Source organism: Megascapheus bottae, chromosome 20 (assembly GCF_031878675.1).
Source record: "Megascapheus bottae isolate mThoBot1 chromosome 20, mThoBot2.hap1, whole genome shotgun sequence".
In the NCBI taxonomy this organism is placed as follows: Eukaryota; Metazoa; Chordata; class Mammalia; order Rodentia; family Geomyidae; genus Megascapheus; species Megascapheus bottae.
The window spans coordinates 32533105-32556488 of record NC_143528.1 but is presented as its reverse complement, the minus strand read 5'-3'; the positions used below and the strand labels follow the sequence as shown (position 1 = coordinate 32556488).

At 35.9% G+C, this 23384-nt stretch overlaps 1 protein-coding gene across 8 annotated transcripts in view; it reads right to left on the bottom strand.

Moving 5' to 3' along the window:
• Nucleotides 1-23384, bottom strand: part of Marchf1 (membrane associated ring-CH-type finger 1) — a 698633-nt gene that overhangs the window by 169117 nt on the left and 506132 nt on the right. For 6 of the 8 annotated variants that reach the window (XM_090354229.1, XM_090354230.1, XM_090354228.1 and 3 more), the window contains one exon: nt 9152-9300. The exons of the other annotated variants lie outside the window; for them this stretch is intronic. In XM_090354229.1, coding sequence (XP_090210355.1) covers nt 9152-9262 — 111 coding nt within the window. In that variant the 5' untranslated portion in view covers nt 9263-9300. The remainder of the gene's footprint in view (nt 1-9151; nt 9301-23384) is intronic. 8 annotated transcript variants of the gene reach the window in all.

Here is a 23384-nt window from a genome sequence, read left to right as displayed (position 1 = left end):
TCAATCATTCATTTCCTTGGTTGTGTATTTACCCCTAATTGACAGTCACCTCTGCACTTTAACAACACACACACACACACACACACACACACACACACACACACACACTGCAGACTTCACAATTCTTGTCCTTGATAGTGCCATTGATAGTAATAATTGATGATGGGCTTAAGAAGCTTGTGTGTCACAGATAGTAAATCAGTAGAGGAGTTGACTCAGCTTAAGATCCACCCTGGCCTGCCATCTGACTCTCTGTGAACTGTTTACACAAAGACTCTAGATTCCTGTTCTGCCACTGTCCTAACCTTTCTGAATTTTAGTTCTCCTGTTGGATAAGGAGAACATGAATATCTACTCTCAAAGTTACTGTGAAGTTTTAAGATAGGCACCTATATTCTGTGACATCACACAGGCATCAAACGACTAATACACTATCATTGCACATTGAGACAACAGTTTATGTGATTTATGTGTCTCACTATTTGAATCAAAAGGATGTTAGCAGTGGCTCACAACTGTATTCCTAGCTTCTCAGAAGGCTGAGATCTTAGGATCAAGGTTCAAAGCCAGCCTGGACACAAAAGGACCCGAGACTTTTATCTCCAATTAACCTCTAAAAGATGGGAAGTGGGGCTTGGCTCAAGGGTAGAGTGGTAGCCTTGAGCTGAAGAGCTCAGGGAGAGCTCAGAAACAGCACCCAGGCTTGGCTCAAGCTCCATAACCCACAAAAAGGTTATTACATAGATTGAATTCCTTGGTTCTTTTTTGTTTTTGATGGGAACTAGTTATTTCCAGGTATATTTTCATTTTGAGCTAAACTATTTAGACTAGCTTGGGATTGGTCAACGTGTCTCGCCTGTTCCCTTTATGAAATATTCTCACAAATACTCTCACTGTAGAGTAGAAGAAGCCCCTGCCAATAGGATGATCCAGTGAATCTCAAATCCAAGCACACCTTTAGGCTTCTCCTTTATAGGTGCGGCTTGGCTCTATTGTTTTTAGACAATGAAATACTTTACAAAAAAAAAACCCAATGCCTTAAATATCATGTAGATAGTACAGTTAATTACCAAGACTTAAACTTTGTCCTCAGCATATCACAACTCAAACTATATCTAGCTGGGCACCATAATCTGAACTATTCAGGAGACTGAGGTCTGAGGATAATGTTCAAAGCTAGGAAGATAAATCCTAGAGACTCTTTGTTCCAGTTAAGCAGCAAAGAGCCAGAAGTAAAGGTGTGGCTCAACTGAGAGCCCACCTTGAGTGAAAAAGCTAAACAAGAAGGTGAAATCCTGAGTTCAAGCCCTAATTCTGACATTTAACAAAATAAAACTACATCTAAACTAAGTACACAGACATGATATATGTTGGTACAAGTAGCTGTGATCTGATTTGACTTCACTCCTGAGAGGAGATTGCTTCACATTAGAAAAAGATTCGGGTCATTTATTACTCATGTTTTGGCATTGTTTCAGTATCTATACAATTAAAGCTAATATACCAATTTAAACTGCAGGGGAAATGTAATTTTCCCTCATGGTGTGATATTTGAAGTATCATTCTCCTGTCTGCATCCTCCAATTCAATCTGTTTCTATAACAACCATTGGGATATATTCTTTTTTTTTTTCCAGTCCTGGGCTTGGGCTCAGGGCTTGAGCACTGTCCTTGGACTTTCTCAAGGCTAGCACTCTACCACTTGAGCCTCAGCACCACTTCCAGCTTTTTGCTATGTATGTGGTACCGAGGAATCGAACCCGGGTCTTCATGCATGCTAGGCAAGCACTCTACCACTAGGCCAAACTCCCGGTCCCTGGGATATATTCTTAACAATTTTAGTTTCTTAACCAATGTCAAAGCTCTTGGAGGACATTATGTGTGTTATTTAATTTCCTGTGTTTGTTTTGGATAGTTGCTCAAATAAAAATTTGGATTTTAATCGCACTTGCGTTTGGCAGTACTAAGTATAGGCTTTGTAGTAGCAATCAATGAAAACCAATGTGTGATTAAAGAATTTTAAACAAAGTTTAAAAACATAAACTATCTTCTCTGTTTCAATTAGTTTCAATTTTAGTTTTTGTACAAAAATTACAGGTGAGTCTGTTGAAAATAAAAGGTCTGATGAGGAATATATATCAATTTCCTCTTTTTGTTTCTCTTTTCAAGCTATATTTTTGGGAAACATTGGTTCATTACCTACAGAGTGACATATGAATCCCTTATAACAAACCAAAAATAGAATATAGGAATGATTGGAAAGAGAGTGAGAAATATGTCTTTGATAAATATTAAGTAGTAAACGTGATCTCTTTGAAAGGACAATTTTATGTTTTATTGCCTTTAAGCATTGGTAAAAAACCACTTGCCATGGTTTGGGGTGTCCTTATTGAAGTTAGAATCCTATATATTACACAATGTGATTTTTATAATCACAATTTTAGTTCCCAAGAATTTATTTTGGCTATAGAAATCATCTCAGAAGCATTTGATCTTAAAGTTTAGTTCTTCCATATTTTAAGGCAGATGGCATTTCTAATAAGCAGAAAGAATTTAAATACATGAGATATGGCACTTAGTGGGTCTATATAAACAGAAAACAATCGCGCTTTTGCTCAGTTCATGCTCTCTGCTTGAGCTATTGATCCATACCTCATATTCTATTAAATTCCTACGACACCTGGAATATTGAAGATACAGCGGTAAAGAGAACAGACCTTTTTCATATTATATCTGCACATGATGAAAGAAAATATAAAAGAGCATGAATTTGTAGTTACATAATTATTTTCTAATAAAGGAGCATCAATGAAGATTGGCAGTCAGAGTGAATCCATGAAATACAGTTGGGTGCCACAATAAGAGAAAATTTAGTGAAAATAATCAAAATAGATGCACTGTGGCCTGATAAAGGAACTAGCTATGGAAATATCTTCAGTGATGACCATCTGATCTGGATTTTATTAAGACTACATCAGTGTTTGTCATTCTCATCTCTTCAAATGAGAAGTAAACATCTCCAAATCATAAATTTATGAAACTTATTTTGTTTCAGATTATTATGGCTAACATGTGTCTATTAAAGTAATAGATTTGGATCAATTATATGATCATTGATCATAAAGAACCAGAGGCTTGATATTAGGTTTGGCATACAAAAATACAACAGCTCTTTTATATATCAATAATGAAAAGATTGAGAAAGAAATTTGGAAAACAATTCCATTCACAATATCCTCAAAAAATAATAAGATACCTAGGTATTAGGCAAGGAACTGCTACCGTTAAAACTATAAAACCTTAAAGAAATAAATTGAATAAGATGTCAGAATATGGAAAGACCTCCTATTCTCATGAACTGGCAGAATAAATATTGTAAAAATCACCATATTGCCAAAACTCAATCCAGACAGAATGAATGCAATACTCATAAAAATCCATTTTTTACAGAAATATAAAATCCACCGTAGTTTATAAGAAAGCATCTAAACAGCCTGAATTAAAAATAACAGTAACTTGGAAAAAATCATATTAAGTGATATAAGCCAGACCCCAAAAAACATAGGCTCCATGGTTTCTTCATTTGTAACAATTATTATATGTGTAGGGTAGTCCAAGCAAAAAAAAATCACAAAAATGCTATATGGACATGATCATACAAAAGGATGCTAATTAATATGAACGCCAACAAATGGAAACAAAAGTGGTTTTTGGTGTATTTTATTGCCAATATGATCAGTGTTTATTTTTTAATTTTATTGTCAGTATGATGTACAGAAGAGTTATAGTTACATACATAAGTTAGTAAGTATATGCCTTCTCGAACATTGTTGTTTCTAAAGCACTGCATAATGTTCCTTCCTTGTTTCTTTTTCCCCTTAGTTTATTCCCCACCGTCACTGTGTTTGAGTCTATTACCTTGTGCCTTGTACGTATGTTTATCTGATTTGGGAACAGGAAAAAGAATAACAAAATGGTAAAAAAAAAAAAAAAGAGGACAAAGGGTGAATCAATGCAAATGTGATACTCACAAGACACTATGAACTCTACAACCTGCAGTGAGGGAAGCAGGGGTGAAAGGGAATAGACATGAAAACAAGGGAGGGGTAATAACACTCATCAAGAAATGTACTCATGCCAGGTGTGGTGGCTCATGACTGTGATCCCAGCTAGGCAGGAGACTGAGATCTGTGGATTACAGTTCAAAGTCAGCCAGGCACTAAAGTTTGTGAGACTGTCATCTCCAATTAACCATCAAAAAACTGTAAGTGGCTCTGTGGCTCAAGGGGTAGGGCAGTAGTCTTGAGCTGAAGAGCTCAGGGACAGCATCCATGCCCAGAGTTCAAGTCCCACCACTGACAAGAAAAAAAAAGAAATGTACTCATTACTTAAGTAACTGTACCTCACTGTCTCACTCTACATCACGTTTACAACAAAAATAAATGAATTAAAAAAAAAAACAGTACTGGTGTTGTCATACGCAATAGCCAACACTGGACTACAAATTATGTTTCAGAACCCTAGAAACAAAGTCATCATGGTGATAGCCAAAAAGCAGACATGAAGACCAAGTGAACAGAACAGAAAACTCAAAAATCACGTTGCATTCTTGTAGTCATCTGTCAACAAAGGAGCAAATGATTTACAAAAATGGTTATTTACTGCAGGAGAGCCATTTCTTTCTCTCTTTACAAAAACCAGTTTCAAATGGATCAAAAAAGTTAATATAAGACCTGAAATTTAAATCTACCACAGGAGAACGTGATGGGGGGAGAGGATCTTTAAAATTTTAGGAACTGGTGATTATTTCCTGAACACGTCTCTGTTTCAATTACCAAGAAAAGAAGGAAGAGTAATGGTCAAACAGGACAACATGGAATTAAAAAACATTTCTATACAGCAAAACAAATAGTTAAAGGACCAGATGACAACCCACAGAACAGCTAAAAAATCTTTTCCAGCTCTTTGACCGGTTAAAGGATTAATATTCATGATATACAAACAGCTCCAAAAATTAAACCTCAAAGAACAAATAAACCAATCAATTTATGGGCAAACTTATTGATGCACACTTCTTTGAAGAAGAAATAAAAATAATCAATACATGGAGAAATGTTGAACATAGCCAAAGAGAACAGTAATAATCAATACATGGAGAAATGTTGAACATAGCCAAAGAGAACAGTAAACCAAAACCATATTAAGATTTTTGTCTCCGTTCCCTCCTTATCTTCCCAAAGACAGATAAATGAATAAGATAAAAGCAAAGAAAAACAAACACAGAAACAAAGACAAAATCTCTTGTCTCCATTTCCTGGAGCTCATTTTAATATATTTCATATACAGGCAATACACCTTTGTGTTCCACTTCTAAGAATATCCTCCAGGACAAAAGATGAATACATACATTAGTGGTACTCACTAGACACTTTGCAAAAAGTGAACTATACAACTTGTGAGTGGGGACAAGAGGGAAAAATGGACAGACAGTGAGGGAAGGGGTGACATTGTTTAAAAAGAAACGTGCCCTTTATCTGACGTATATAACTGCCACCCCTCTGTACATCACATTTATAGTAACAATTAAAATGCACAAAGCAAAGTAAAAGATTGCATCTCACATTTTTCAGAATGGTTAAAATCAAGGAAACAAATACTGGTCAAGAATCGGGTGTGAAGTAATGCACTTTCTATCTGTTGAATATAATGTAAACCTTCTATTAATTACAATAAAATTATATGAAAAAATGAATCGGGAATAAGGCTTCTCATATACGATGGAGGAGCTGTAAACCACTAAAATCACTATGGAAATCAGTATAAGGGTTCCTAAGAAAAGTGGAACTGTATCTACTTTTTGACCCTGATATCTGTTCTATTTCTCTTGAGCATATACCCAAAAATTGTAACATACACACACACACACACACACACAATACTTACATACCCACGTTTGTTTCAGGGCTGTTTACAATAGCCAAACTATGGAATCAGTCAAATGGTCAATAGTAAATGAATGAATAAATATGATCATATATGCTATACCATAGAGTTATAGCATTCAGCGATAAAGAAAAAAATAAATCTTGTTATTTTGTGGGACAATAGAATTCCATGTGGAGTGGGTTAATTCAAGTGCAAAATGCCAAGTATCATTCTACTTGTTTGTAGAACTAGACAATATACATAAGGAACTATATGGATATATAACATCATACTAACTAGGACACTGTTTTGGGGGAGTGAGAGAGGGGAGAATGAGGGAAAATATGATGCAGGTAAATAATTTCAAATTACAGTGCAAATATGTAGAAGATGACAAACGGCATTTCAACAAAAGGTATTGATCAGTAGGCATTTAAGAGGCAGGGAAAGAGAAAACAGTAGAGTTCTTTCATCTTCAATACAACATATGGACATGAGAAACCCTACACGGATAATCCTTGGCATAATTAATACGAACTAAAAATGAATGACAGAAAAATAAATAGGGTGTGTTGGGGTGGATATCAGTGGAAGCGGGAAATTGAAGAGAGAAAGGATGAGAATTCAAAATAACTATGGGTGAAGTAGTCTTTTTGCCGATATGAGAGTAGAACAAAACCTGTGGAGCTATTTTGGCAAGGAGGAAGGAAGGGGGAGTGAGGGAGAGCAGGATTGATTTAGATCCACCTTACGTGTGTATGAAAATGTCACAGTGCAGTCATCCCTATACAACTAATAGACTGGAAAATAGAATCTGGCTATTTACCATGTTTGGAAAGTTGTTTTTAAAAAATACAGGAGCAGAGAACTAATTGGTTACCAGTAGAGAGGAAGATCAGAAGATTCTGGAGTGTAATGAACAATATGACAGACTTGGAAAACACAGATAAGTAGAGAGACAATGCTGAGGAACTGAACAGAGAACTTCCAACAAAATTCTCACTTGAGGGACGGGAGTTTAGCCTAGTGATAGAGTACTTGCTTATCATGCACAAAGACCCGGATTCGATTCCTTGGTACCACATATATACAAAAAAAAAAGCCAGAAGTGGTGCTGTGGCTCCGGTGGTAGAGTTCTAGCCTTGAGAAAGCCCAAGGACAATGCTCAGGCCCTGAGCTTAAGGCCCAGGACTGACAAAAACAAAAACAAAACAAAACAAAAATTCTCATTTGAATTCAGTGCCTCAGAGGAAACAGAAGACAACTGACAGCCATAATCTAGTGACACCTCTTGGCTGATTGAAGAATTAGTGGGCATAGATGGAGATGAAGATGTCCTTTCTCTACCCATTTTTTAAGACATATCAATTTGAGAAAGACACCAGAGAAGGGAAGGATAATAGAACCAGGAAAGAATGTTTCTAAATATACGGAGTATCAGGAAGCAAACAGATCAGAAACCCAGTAAGATCCCTAAGCGGGGTTACAGTGATGGCATGTCAAGATCACAGAGAGATGGGCCTTAAAATATTGATTTTAAAAGCTGGAGAGCTGCACAATGCAGATAAAGTGGTCACTACTGCCGTGATTTTTTTTTTGATGAGATGCATACATAAATAAAGGCTGTGGACTTTGAGTGAGGCCAGACTAAAGAGGTATCAGTTGTCCACACTGTTACACTGATCATTGCATCTCCAGCAGGTTTGTTTTCTGGATGCTAGTTCTATCACCAGTCCTGGACACACAGAAAGACAACACTTACCACCTTCCTTGGCAGTTTCATTGGGCTATTTGTTTGGGTTTGGGACTGGAGTCAGATATGCCATGACAACTCAAATGCACAGTGACTCAGTTGTCTCCTCCTTTAGGCTGGTGATTAAGATACAAAGCACTTAAGGAGAATTTCACACAGGAGGATGGAACCTGCTGTTTTTATGCCAGGAATCTGAGATTTAGCAGCGCACCGGTGGTTCACGCCTGTAATCCTAGCTATTCCAGGAGGCTGAGATCTGAGGACCACAGTTCAAAGCCAGTCTGGGCACAAAGGTCCATGAGTCTCTTATCTACAATTAACCACCAGAAAACCTGAAGCGGTGTCATGGCTCAAGTGGTAGAGCACTAGCCTCGAGCTGAAGAGCTCAGGGACAGCACTCAAGCCTCAGGACGGAAAAAGAAACAAAAGAAAAGGAACTGAGATTTGAGGGTTGTGTTGCTTTGGATGGAGGCTATCCCCTAACACAATACTAAATATAGCTAATGGATTTAAGTAAGTGACTGAATATCTTTTCTACTAAAAGGGAATCAAATGTCCTGAAGAAAGTAACACAGTATGTGTATAATAGAGAAGCCTGGCCCCAGGAAGAGATGCTTGTGATTCTTTCATTGTGGTCCAACTATCTGTAAGTCAGTTAACTTCTCTGTGCCATTATACACATCTGAAAAAGGATGCTAATGTCAGACTATCAGCAATAAACAGAACTCTATAATTCTGTGGGCTAAGAGTTAAGGGTTCAAATCCACTTTAGTAAAATTATATTTTACTTACTTAAAAATTTTAATTATTGCCTGATAACTTGACAAAATCCAGCTATAGCTCAAATAGTGGGTAACACTGCTTTTGAATAATGAGTTGCTTTTGCTAATGAATTCCATTTTCCAAATCACTGGAAAACAGTGGATATCTGAGAGCTACACATTTAAACTTAATGCTAAAAACAAAAATGTGAAAAATAATATGGTTGATTTTTGTCTTTAAGTTACTTTTGCAATAAATTCATTTACAGTTGGCTGTGAAAATGACAACGTATGAATCCTTGTATTCAGATATTTTTAGCCAACCATACAAAAGGCCCATTTTGATTCTCTCAAATATGTTTTCTTAACTCTGAACGTGTTTTTCCTCCACTGATTTCATTATATATTTGGCTAGAATCTAAGAATTACATTTCTTTCACATGGCTCACATAATGAAGATACAATTCCAAAGTCATAGAAAAAGAGACAGTTGTTTGATTACTCTAAATTCTGTGTCACATTATTCATTCATTGGGATAGTAAGGCATTTTAATTAGTGTCTATTAATTGGACAATCTAGGAGAATAATACACTGTGAACACAAATACTAGAGAAAAGAAAAACAACATTTCCTGGGAAGGCTGTCACCGCCCCCAGGGTTGATGGAAGGCATTGCATGTCCATGAAAGGAACTGAGGGAAGTTTACACTCACCAGCGTGGAGGTCTGCAAGGCATCCACTGCTTCCCCTGAGCTCTCTGGTGTTCGCGTGGCGTTTGGGAATCTGTGAGGGTTTCTGGCTATCGCTTCACACCAGCCCAGCATTTTCTCCTTCCTCTTTCCCCTTTTCAATTCCTGAAATTCTGAAAATAATTTACATTCCCTGAAACATGTCGCTTCGTTTATTTGTGTTTTAGAAAATGCACATACATGAATTTAAATCAACAATGTCATATCCTACTCAGAAAAAAAAAAACATGCTTTAGTTTAATGAGAAAGTTTGCCTAGGAAACTAAGAACATGCTGGCCACCATTAATAATAACCTGCAGATATTGAAACAAGATGATGAAAACATGACACATCTTATCAATGAGGCTAACGTTTGTTTGTTTGGTTGGTTGGTTGTTTGGTTGGTTGGTACAGGTCCTGAGGCTTGAACTCAGATCCCGGCTGCTGTCCCTGAGTTTCTTTTTCTTAAGCCCAGTACTCTACCATATGAACCACAACTCCACTTCTGGCATTGTTAGTAGCTTAATTGGACATAAGAGTCTTACTTTCCTAACCAGGCTGGCTTGGAAACGCGATCCTCAGATTTCAGCCTCCTGAGTACATAAGGATTACAAACAGTGCAAGTGTAGCAGATTTGTTAAGTCAGTTTGTTAAGGAAACGCGCGGGGAAGCATTGTACTATACACCCGTCTTTGGTGTCACTGGACAGAAAGTCAGTTCACTTTACCTTTACACAATCAGCCATTCTTCAAACATCATCATTGACACATGACTATGTCAATGACAAATAACAAATGATGCCTGATGCAATTTTAAAGCTAATTGCTCTACAGAAACAGAAGAGACTGAACACAGATTATTGATTCTGAGCAGGCTCTGTTCACTTCTCTTATAAAGTTCTACCAAGGAAAAAGCCCCAAGATAGCAAATTTAGATATCATATGTACATATGTATTACTGTAAAATCTCCTTTAAAAAAGTAACAATCTTAAAAATCTTTATTAGGTTGTTGCAAATAGAAATACTCTCCCCAACTCTTTGTTTTCTAGAACATTACATTTGGGGGAAATGGTTGGCTCTAAAAAATTCCTATCCACAAGGACTTTTTAACATAATTGAGAAATACTGGGTCCTTTGTAAAGTTTTACAGCCTACTTTTCCACTCCACCACCCTCAGTAATTAGAAATAGTTTATTGCAGGTCTTTAGTTAAATGCATTATACTGTCAATTAAATATCAAAAATAATGTGGAGTAATTATTTTTCACAGCATCCAAAGCAATTAGCAATCTGTTGTTGCTTTATAACATTTCAGGGATTCAAAATAGCATATTTCAGAGCACTAAGAAAAGTAACATAAAGAGAAGCTGCCCTGCAGATTGATGAGTTATTACTCTAGGTGACAAAATACTCAAGTCAAATGGATCTGAACAATGTAAACAGGGAAGGGATAAAAACTTAGATAAAATTAGGTTAAAGATACTTAATGAAATGTGTGCATGTGTGTGTGTGTGTGTGTGTGTGTGTGTGTGTGTGTGTGTGTCTGTGTGTATTGCTAATGGGGTGTGACTTCAGATCCTGAGCATTTGTCCCTTAGTTTTTTCACTCAAGGGTAGTGCTCTACTACTTGAGTCACAGCTTCCCTTCCAGACTTTTGGACGTTAACCGGAAAGAAGAGTCTTCATTGGAATTGCCTTTCCAGGCTGGCTTCAAACTGCAATCCTGATCTCAGCTTCTTGGGTAGTGAGGATTATAGCGAGCCACTAGAACCAGCCCTCATCAGCTTTTACTTGTATTATTTTCAGTGTGCCAGGAGTAATTGAAAATGGATGGTTTTATACAAAAGACAGGAATACCATGATACATAACATCCAAAACATTTCAAGTACAAACAATATTCCACTAAAGCATTAAGTCATTACCATTTATTTAAAAAATTTTCAGCTCTGTGATTTAATATCACTGCAGGATTTACAATAAAATATTGAAATTATATTTGAATAAAAAGCATAGCAAAGTGTCTCGCTGAACTATGACATTCTGGGTGCTCCTTTTAGGGTGTGTTTAGTAAGCCGACCAACTGATTTCCCATTTGATTCTGAAGTCACATGAAATAACATTACCTTTGTTTTTATCAGGCTTAGGATATGTGGTGGCAGTGTTTAGTGTGCCCTGCTTATGAAGCCCACATTCATACTCAAATATTTATGGAGCACTGACTATCCTAGAGGCATTGAAACAGAATGGAAGACCAATAACATGAGAGTTACTTTGATTTCCTTGAATTGGGTTCCATGTATTAATCCACTCTAGAGAATGTTAATGTCTATAGACTTCTGGTCACTCTGCTCTCCAATGTTTTGCTCTGCTCAGAATGACTGCATACTTCTTCCACTTTTAGGATTCCATAAAATGTCAACTGCATTTTCATTCTCTATTGCATGCAACAGTGAAAACTCTAGAATGATTAGCTAGGCTAAGTAAATAAAAAAGTGAAAGAACAAACCTTCATATGAATAATGTGTTAACGAGTATGAGTGTATTAATTATTGTCATGACATCGTGGAAAAACAAAAGAAAATAAATATAATACTCAGCTATGGATAGAAAGTTTATAATTTATCTTGGACCTATTTATAGGAATATTTACAAAGAAATTAAACACGTGAAGTGATAGATTGCACAGAATCACAGTATCTCTTATTATATTAATGAAGAGCACACAAAAATATAGAAAGTACATGATATACATGGTATATCAAACACATGTTATTTACATCAAGGTATTTACATCATAATATAGAAAAAGGAATTTTTCCTAGTGACATGTCTGTATAAAATGCATCACCTGCCTTGGCTAGTACCGTAGAATCAAAGCATTATCTGTGCCCAAATCAGTCTTTATCTGGCTCAAAGTGTTTGGAAATGAAGTGATAAAAGCAGAGAGAGAGGAAAGTAGACTTACACTGTCTCACCTTTAAAATCTTTTTTTTTTCTTTTTTTTTGTCAGTCCTGGGCTTGAGCTCAGGGCCTGAGCACTGTCCTTGGACTTTCTCAAGGCTAGAACTCTACCACTTGAACCTCAGCACCACTTCTGACTTTGTTCTATATATGTGGTACTGAGGAATCAAACCTGGGTCTTCATGCATGCTTTGCAAGCACTCTACCACTAGGACAAACTCCCAGCCCACCTTTGGAATCTTTTATAAAAAAAATTGTTTTGCCAGTCCTGGGGCTTGAATTCAGCCTGGGCACTGTTCTTGGGCTTTCTCAAAGCTAGCATTCTACCACTTGAGCAACTGCACCATTTCCAGCTTTTTCTATGTATACGGTATCAAGAGCTTCAAACCCAGAGCTTCATGCATGCTGGGCAAGCACTCTGCCACTAGTTCATGCTCCTAGTCGCATCTCTTGAATTTTCGTAAGTAATGCACAACTGTTCTCAGCAATCTATTCTTTTCAACTATTGTAAAACAGACATGCCATATTTTGAAGGTTTTGTTTCCCATCATTGATGCTATAGATTTTAGAATTAGTGGGGGCAAGGTCAAAAATGTTGATCCCTGAGATTCTTCAAACAAGCCTTCTCCCTCCATATGTCTAGGAGTCCATATCATGTGCTTAGAGAGGAGAATGTACTGTCAGCCAGACTTGGAGGAAAATTATACGCATCAATAATTAACCCTGAGGCACTTTCAACTGGAAGTATCATTAGTATTGGAATAGGAAAGTGGCCATTAAGCATTCATGTTAATTGCAATCCAGCCATTGAGCTAAGTTAATATGAGATGCAGCAATAAGCAACTTATATAATGAGCACAGGAAATTGGGACTTAACTAAGCTTAATTTTTAATATGCCACTTCAAGCAGACATTTAATTCAATAAATAGGAGAATAGTGCATTCGTGGTGGACTAAATTGACAACAAATTAAAATTAAGAGAGAAAAAATACCCCCAAAAGCAACTGGGTGTATCTTAGGGAGAATAATTAACTTTGAATTTAGGAAATATTTACTGAGCATTTCCTGGATGCCAAAGAATTTCCTGTATGCTTGGAATTATTGATATAGGAGTGGAAGAAATCGACTACTTAGTGTCAAGAAGAGAAATAGAAAAGTGCATCAACTTTTTCCAATATACAATGTATATCAAGAGCTATGATAGCATTACACTGAGCCTTAGGAAACATGAAAGATGATATTGTTAACTTAGCACTGGGTTAAAAGGAAGGTTGCTTTTAGAAGACTCTAAATAAAATTCCAAGGAATTTGAGTGAAAACGAACTGTAACAACCCCAAAGGTAATTCCATTACAAAGTGCATCTCATACCCTAAAAGGATACTCTAAAAGAAAAAGGCACAGGAGCCCACACAACAATCAGGCTTGGTTACAACACACACACTTCCTGGAAAACACTGTGGTTCTGCATGACAATTTGAGGTGATATTTCAATTGGAGTATCTCTGGGTTTTAGCTGCAAAATTGTTTAGCTCATATATCATCCACTGGAAAATCTTGGTCACTGGAAGCATGGCTCAAGGGTAAAGTGGCAGCCCAGCAAACACAAAGTCATGAGTTTAAGCCCCAGTACCTCCAAAATAAAAGGTATTATTTTTTAACTATTGGCAATGTCCACCTACCTTAGGATAATAGTGGGGATTGCTTTCTATAATGAAAGAAACAATAATGAAGCTGAATTTCTCTGAGAAATTGTGTTTCATGGATGTGTTAAGGTTTTTGCATGTTTGTCTAAGTGTGTTCTAAAAGTTACTCTTCGGGACTGGCAATATGGCCAAAGTGATAGCGCATCCATCTGCTTTGTAGCATGAGACACTGAGTTTAATCCTCATTGTTATCATAAAAAAAAAGGAGCAGGCCATGTATCAGTGGCTCACACCTGTGATCCTATCTACTCAGCAGGCTGAGGTCTGATGACTGTGGGTCAAAGCCAGACCATGCAAGGAAGTCTGTAAGACTCTTACCTTTGATTAATCACCAAAAAGCCAGAAGTGGAATCGTGGCTTAAGTAGTAGAGTACTAAGCTTGAGCTAAGGGACAATGCACAAGCCCTGAGTTCAAGTCCACAATTAATACACACAAAAATGAGTTACTCCTTAGATAAGGGTAATGTGATATACATGTCTTTCTCACACCAATTACTTCAGTGAACTCAAATGTGAAGCAATATAAACTTCTTAAAGGTAAGGTAAAAGAATATAGAATGGAGTCCTATGGGATAGATTTTAAGATTTAACATATGTATAGCTGGAACACCAACAGAAGACCCCCCAAAAGATAAGACAACTGAAGAACTATTTATAAGTTACAAGACAGATATACAGTAGCCACTTGCTTACTGACAGCGCTGATATATATATATATATATATCCATATACACCACCATCAATTATCAACTGGAATCTTAAATGAAAAGTCAATTTTACAGCACCAAAATACTTAACAGATCTGCATGAAAATTGTCAAGTTGTTCTAAAACACAAAATCTAAATAGCTGTAGTGAAAGTGTATTCTCATATATGGGAAGATATGATATTGATAACATGTTTATCTCTCCCAACTTGAACAACAGACTCATTGCAGTTCCGATATAAATCCCAGCAAGCTATTGTGTAGGCATTGATAAACTTGTTCACACTTACAAAAGTACAACACCTAGACCACTAATCCTGAATGATAACACAGCTGGAGGACAATAGGCAAAAATGTGAAACACTAAAAATATAAGAAAGACATTCATCTGTAGGTGATGGTAGATAGTCAAGCAGACTCAAAAGTACAATCAACCTCTTCTAAACTGTCAAAAGACTTTAATAAAAGACACAGTATTCTTTTCTCAATATATGTTTTTGAACATCCACATATAAAACAAAATAATAAAAAAATCTGGAATAGTCTTAGACCTTTCACAAATGGATCTCAGACCTAAAGGTAATTGTAAAACTATAAAACTTCTGGAAGAAAAGCGTTCATAAATTGTGTTGTGATAAACAATAAGGTTTTGCTCTAACACTGAAATCATGACTGAAAGAAAAAAACTTAGTAAGTTTGGACTTACTAATATTGTAAACTATTTCATGAAAGACTCTTCATACTATAAGAGGACTAGCCACAGATTAGGAGAAAATACATAAGATATTAAATATGAAAGAAAACAGAGAATACATGCATATAAAATCCAACAACAAAGGGCCAGAAGTGTGGCCTAGCGGTAGAGTGCTTGTCTAGCATGCATGATGCGCTGGGTTTGATTCCTCAGTACCACATACACAGAAGACGCTGGGAGTGGTGCTGTGGCTCAAGTGGTAGAGCTCTAGCCTTCAGAAAGCTCAAGAACATTGCCCAGGCTCTGAGTTCCAGCACCAGGACTGGCCAAAACAACAACAACTATAACAGCAGCAGCAACAACAAGGAAACAAAATACCAGGTTAATAAAGGGGAAGAGGAAAGGATCTAAACAAATAACTCCATAAAGAAGACATCCATATTGAAAATATGTTTAGGATCAGATAGACAACATCGTCTCATCAGAGCAATAGGCATTACCATCAAAAAGACACCACTATGCATCTATTAGAAAAGCTAACTTCCCAGCAATGGATAACACCAGAAGTTGTCAAGTAACAGGAATATAAAGTAACAGGAATGTTTAGCTCATGGAAATACAAGATGATACTGTCCCTTTGAAAGATTATTTGGTATTTTTGTTAACCACGGGATCTAGCTATGTACTTATAAACATTTACTCAACCAATTTCAAAGTTTTTGTCTCATAAAACTCTGTACACAAATATTTGCCACAGCTTTATTCATAATCACTTAAACCTGAAAACAACAAAGATGTCCTTCAAAGGTGAATGCATAAAAAATTGTGGGGCATCCATAGAATTATTTATTATTCATAAATACACAGAGTCCTAAAAGGCTGGGTGAATATTAAGTGCACTAAATGTTATTTTAAGAACAGAAAAGGTTTACTTTCTGCTTGATTCCAATGAGCAGATAGCCTGGAAAAATCCGTGCTATAGTAATAACAAAATGACCCGTGTGGGTAGTGAAGCTATTAGGTACAATATTCTAATTATAAATACCTTGCACTCTGTATTTGTGAAAAATCTATAGAGTTTCATAGCTTAAAGTTTTAACCTTCATGTATGTGAATTAGCTCAACATTTTAAATGCTGAGAATCCTAGCATCAATACACACCATGACAAATACAATCTGAATATTTCACAAATATATATTTCAAATAACACCTCACTGAAGAGGGAGAGGATAAATGTACTGAGCTGAGTTCATTTAGAAATGAATCTGTAAGGCAAGAGGCAAAAGATATGGTACATAAGCAGTGCGCTCTACTTCTTACAATTGTTTGCCATGGTGCTGTGGGTTAATGGTTCTGAAAATGCGAAAATGTAAACTAGAACCCAACAATGAAATAGATGTCTGATAGCAGGAGTCAGGCTTCTCAGTGTTGTAGGTAGAGGTTGCAGTCAGGTTGACTGTGTAAGGAATCAGAGCAGAGGACATTACTGTGAACTCAGTTCTGAGTTCATACAGATACATTCATATAATATATAACATATGGGCCAGCATATATGCATATCATGTCTCGATTTGTCAGCTGACCAGACCTAGAAGCAATCAAACTAGTGGTCATGAATAGACTTACTTCAATACTTTAGTCGTCAACACTCTTCCCTAATAAAAGGAACTCGGGTCTTGGATAATTGCCTGCATCCAAGACTGGGGCAAGAAGACAAGATGAGTCTTGAGACATTGATAGTTCTAAGAAATAAGAAAGCACTAAAAGGTTGAACAAAAGAAGACATATTGGGGATGTGAATAACAAAATGCAGTGGTATCATATAATAACTCCAAATATAAGATAAATATTCATGATTTTATCCTATCATAAAAATAATGACAATAAAACAGAAAGAATACAGAAAATCATTTTGTGCAGAATTACACGTATTTTTGTTAAGGTAACTCTACTACCCTCTAAAGTGTATTACTCCATTGTGGATTGCACATGGAGGTGCACGTACAACCATGAAAGATGGGAAGGTCAAGTAACTTTAAAGTGGACAAAGTCAAATCCTACCTCAGCCAGGTGATCTCTAGAATGTTAAAGTTACATGAAATGTGATTTTGCAAAATCTGCTACTTTAACTTTGATGCTTCTCTCTCCAACACCCATAATCCCCGTCCAATCCTGAGGAAAACACTCAAGACAGGAGAATTCTACAAAAGAGCACACCACACACTCAAGGTCAACAAAGCAAGAAAAGGCTAACAAATTCCAAGCCAGGCTGGCTTTGAACCCTGATCCTCAGATCTTAGCCTCCTGAGTAGCCAATATTCTGAGTATGAGCCACCAGCACCCAGCAGCCTGAACTGAATTGGAACCAGCAAGAGGCTGTCTTCAGTAAGGGATGTTGGACCTAATAGCGTAGGTCTGTGACCCCAACAATGGTGGGAAGCCAAAGTAATAGATTGCTGGGCAGGTGCTGAACTGTTGAGCCACGCCTTTATCCATTCTCATGCAGGTGAAAGTAGGGTTTTGGTTCTACCTCAACATGACCGTCTCCCTCCTTGTGGCTTCCCTTCTTATTCTAACAGCAGATTAAACCGCCATGTTGAGCTGCTTCTGGGCTGCCATGGAGCCAAAGTCCTCTATGTCTCAGTGCCCATGAGGCCCTCACCATGATGTCAGAGGTGGCACATCCTGCCCAGCTATGGGTGAAGAAGAGCTTCACCTCTGCCATCCTGCTGCTATAGACAGGGATTGTAGGCATGAGCCACGGGGGCCTGCATGCATGGATATTCATTTTAAACAAGGTGTGTGTGTGTGTGTGTGTGTGTGTGTGTGTGTGTGTGTGTGTGTGTGTGTGTGTGTGTATGTGTGTGTGTGTGTGTATGTGTGTGTGTGTGTGTGTTAGTCCTGGGGCTTTCTCAAAGCTATAGCTCTACCACTTGAGCCACAGCACCACTTCCAGTTTTTTCTATCTATGTGGTATGGAGGAATCAAACCCCGGTGGTCGTGTATGTTAGGCAAGCACTCTACCACTAGGCCAAACTCCCAGCCTCTTAGACAAGATTTTGGAACACATTTTTAGAATGATAAATGTATTTCAGCAATCTGAAAGTTAACAAATGTGTACGTTTTAATTTACTGAGATGGTATCTTCAAATGTCTTGGAATCAATGAGAATATACTAAAAGAAGAGGCTAATACTAGTAGAAAATGAGTATAAAGTATATGGAAACTCCTTAAGATTATGTTTGTAATTTTGCTGTAAAGCTGAAAGTGTTCTAAAAGTTAAAAAAATTCATAAGCAAAAATATGAAATGTTTGTTTTTTTTGGGTCTGTGGAAGAATGTTGCTTTACTAAATATTCCAAAGAAATGATCAGAGAAATTACATACTTATAAAGGCTAATAACTATCTATTCCAATGTATTTTATCAAAAGCATTTCTTTCAGTTATTTGTTGTGGAAAAAAATTGCACAGAATGTTAGAAAGTTTGAGTAAAAGTAGTTTTCATCTTGGGTATTTTTCATCAAAAATACCCTCAGGAGGCTGGCCAGAAAAGTCCACATTATATGAGAAATCAGATGTGACAAAATTATTTTATTCAAACTTTCTAACACAATCATCACGTTTTGACCGACAATATGCCAGTTTCCACTCCTGTCTATCTTGGAAATGAGGGAATATAATGAAATGGATTGGGAGGGGGGGGGAGGGTAACAAGGACAAAAACATGAGAGGGGGTATCAATGTATGAGAAGTAATGCACCTACCTGAAAAGTGTAACTGTAACCCCTCTACGCATTATCCTGAAAATAAAATTAAACTGAGAAAATGAAAAAGGAAGTTATAGAATTTAATTAAATGCCTCTAAAGAATAAATTTTGGTAAGAGTACAACACATGTATTCTTCTTTAATATTATTTTATTTATTCTGGTCATGGAACTGTGTTTGCAAGAAGGCTTATAAGCGGTGAGTATAAGAATGCCTGAGGTGATGTCTCTGAATAACATAAAGATATCTGAATAAAATATTGCTTTTCACTTTTCCCAGTGTAAAACATTTTTAGATGTTGAAAGATTAGTAAGGATTTGACTTAATAGCAAGTGAATGTTTCAAATAGATTTGTTGAGAAATGCATCAACACATGGATTTAAGTTATGATTATAATAACTTTGTTATTTAAAATAATCTAAATCTCCACCACAGGGATTCAGGGATTTATGTACTGTATCATAAATGTTATTGGGGTATTTGTCTATTTGGCATAAATGTGTCTAATGTATAGTTTTTTGAAAGTTATGCATCTTTATAACAGTTAAGTTTGACTGAACCCTTTCATCAAATCTTTTCATACATTTGATTGTCCGATTTAAGAACTCCATTGCTAGGTTGTATCATTATTTAGCATAAATGTGAAATCTGTATAGTCCTTTGAAAAATGGACAAGACTATAAATACGGATTGTGTAAACTTCTGGATTGATTTTGAGGACTTTTATATAAGCATAGATTTTCTGATATACTTTTTTAATCCTTAAGAATAAAAACTGTCCTGTATAGCTTTCTCTGTGTTTTGTTCATGTTAGGATATTTGTGTGCCTTATTTACTTACCTCTCATATTATTGGTTAAATTTTCTCTTGGATTTCTTATCAATAAAGACATTATTTTTATCTTTTTGACAATATATATCTTCTAAAGTAGGTACATGTTTCTCACTGCGAAGGCCATACACAAAGAGTTAAATGTGTTCTAATGTTTCTAACCTAAACGTACATTGTGATGTAGAAAATATTGTGGGTGTCATTAAGAGCATTTATTAATGTTTAAGCACCAGCTATCAGTGTAGAACCTTTAGGCTAATTTTTAGTCTGATGTTCCAAATATATTTGGAGTTCTCTCAACTACTATTTTTGGGGAAAATTATAAGATGTATATGATCCAGATAACCATACATCTTTTTCTCATATTTCGCCAATAGCCATAGTTCTTTTTACACATAAATTACATGGCACCATTTTTGCAAGCACTCTTATTGATGAATGTGTGTGTTATTTCTTATCATGATTGATTTTAGAAATATCCTTACTTGGTCTTGGTATCCTAAATGGACAGGACCAAGAACAAATTACAGTGTTCAATAATGTCACATAAATACCAATACTAATATCAATGGAGGGAAAAATGGACATTGTCAATGTAAATTATCTTCAATATATTAAAGAAAAGCCAATGATTCTTACCCAGATTTTCTTCTCAGTATGCATGAAAATGTACAAATATGTTATATAATATAGATAAAACTAAATTCATAGACACTTTCTTATGCTATGACAGAAACCATAAGTTACTTTATGTACACACAGAATATTGGAATCGAACTAGTAAATACACTGTAGGAAACCATCCAACAGTTTGACACTAAAATAGGAAAACATAATTTAAAAGCACGGAAACCTATGAGCTTTTGGAGACTTCTAATTTTATCACAAAATAAAAAGGAAGAAAAGGAGATATATACATGGAAATATTCTCACATATATATTCACACACACACACACACACACACACACACACACACACATAAATGTGTATTTTGGAATAGATCTCCTGAAAGCTAAATTTGGGTGAGTTGTAACTTCTAAAACAGCATCTGTGAAAATTCATCTGAAAATAAATTTGACATTTCAAATGTATCTGTTTCACTGTAGAGAAAAAGTCAAACTAGTATTAAAAGAAGAAAAGAAAACTTTGAATTTTGACATAATAAAATACAAAGAGGCTTTGCTGGACTTCACATCTTTCCAAAGATTGCGTGTGTAATGAGAGCAAAGAACTATTCAATCTCAGAGGATTTTTTTTTCTAGAAAAGATGAATGAAGTTATATGAATTAAAAAGCTAAGTCCCATATGATAATGTTTTGTTGCCATATGCCTGAATACAAATTTTTAAGTTGTATTCTATAGGCTATTTACCATATATGAACTACCTTCCTCAAATTTAATTCACATTGTACAGCAAAGTTATGTCTTAGACTTTAAATGTAGCCTAGGAAAGCCAAGTTATTTCAGCCAAAGGATTCAAGATTTGTAGAGAGATAAGGAAATCAGGAGTAGTGTTGTTTGGAGTTGGCATGAATGACTTTAGTAATGCTTACATATCACACTTTATGGCCCCAAGCTTAGTCTAGGTCCATGGTAATATTGGGATTTATGCCAGCTTGACTAGGGCCTCTGAGCAGTCAGATATAAATAGGAAGCTATTTTTTAGGGTGTTTGTTAGAAAGATGCCCCGTGACCTTTGGCCATGGTAAATCCCAGAAACAAGAGTCATCTAGTGGCATCACTCAGAGGACGGGTAGCCTCAAGTTTGCACATTTCAGTAAACTGCAGAAAGAAAGCACTGGTCCAGTAAGACTACTATTTCAGAACAAGTGTAAACATTTTCCTCAATGCTATTCACCTCGTGCTTGCTTTGACCCCAAAACATACTATCAAATTAAAAAAATCACATACTAGAAGTTGTTACTGTTGAAGGTTTCCTTCTATATATTACCCATCAGGTAATCCAAAGGAAGTTAGAAAAGCAGGAAGCTTTTAAGCAGTATACTCACAAGGGACATTATTCTTCCAAGAAGATAACACTATAGCTATTCAATGATATTACGTTAATGACTGTTCTAGAAGAAATTACATAGGATATTTATGAATCCTCTCATGATTCAAGGCAAGTTTATATGTCTTATTTACCTTTCCTGTGGTGACCTATTAAGACTCTGTTGTCATTAATATATTATCCATGACATGATGTGTATCAAATTCTCAAGCTCATATCATGGAGAATACAAGTGGACTGATGCAAAGAATATTGGATGTTAGAGCAGGGAAATACAAGGTCTGAGATATTTCTCTTTGTAAATATTGATCTTATTCTAGGAGTTTGGAACTTACTTCAGTTACAGGGATAAAGGTGTAATATACAACACTTCATGTTGTGTAACCTATAATATGGCTATACAAGACATGATGTTGTTCATGTACAATAATGTGGGGAAACTAATGACTCATAATAGAAATTACTTATTTTTTATTGGTTAGTATACTTGAAGTTTCCACATCACTATTGTCCTTAAGATGTATATGAAACATTTTCCACTTGAAAAGATTTTGTTTTAAAGAAATTCAATTTTCCATTATCCCTGCCTTTGTCCAAAAGCTTTTAGGATATAAACAAAACAGAAGAGAGATAGCACACTTGTGTAGGCATCCATTTTTTGGTGTGGTTTGCTGGCACTGTAAAAACAATGGTTACTTAAAATTAATTTAGTTCTGTGAAACTGAATGTCAGGTATACTTTTTCTCTAATTGCTACCTAATGTTCCACTGAAGCTAATTGAGACAAATTAACAGCAAACAACTTGCTTAGACATTGCCTTTTCTGTTGTAGCTCAGAGAAATAAGAAAAAAACTGGAATCCAAGCAATAAGTGGAAATGAAATCATAACAACCATAGGTGAAAATGCTTTCTTGTCTTTTGTGTTGTATAATTCTCAGTCATAATCATAGAGTGTTGTTGGTACATAGCAATATTGTTTTCCATGTGAACTGACACAATTAAGGTCCTCAGTAAAGGGCACTAATGGTGTTAGTTGGACATAATACCTACTGTGCATTAGTTTAATGCCATCTATCCCAATATCAAAACAGTACTTCATGAGGACTTGCTTCTTCATGGCAAGATGCAGAGATCAGACAGAGAACCAAGAATACAAGTTTTGTCTTCTAAAGAACTTTTTACTAAAAAGATAGTGAAAGGCTGGAATTGATTTGCAGAAATACAAACATTTCAATTTCATGCTTGATTTTTATGTTCATATATACCAGAAAAATAATGCACTTAGGAGATATAATTTATGTTCACATTTGCATTATAAGAAAATTATATGGTATTCTTTTTTATTCCTTTATTATGGAGTTTTACAAAAATCCCCATTGTCTGTTCATATTTGAGACTCGGGATTCATTCAGGATTAATCCAAATCAAGAGCAAGAAAAGTTTGCTTTATATAGCTTATTAAAATTACTATTTTCCTCATCTATAATGTTCAGAATTCAATGAGTTTTGATAGCCAAGGAAGCATGTTTGGTGTTAGAAGTT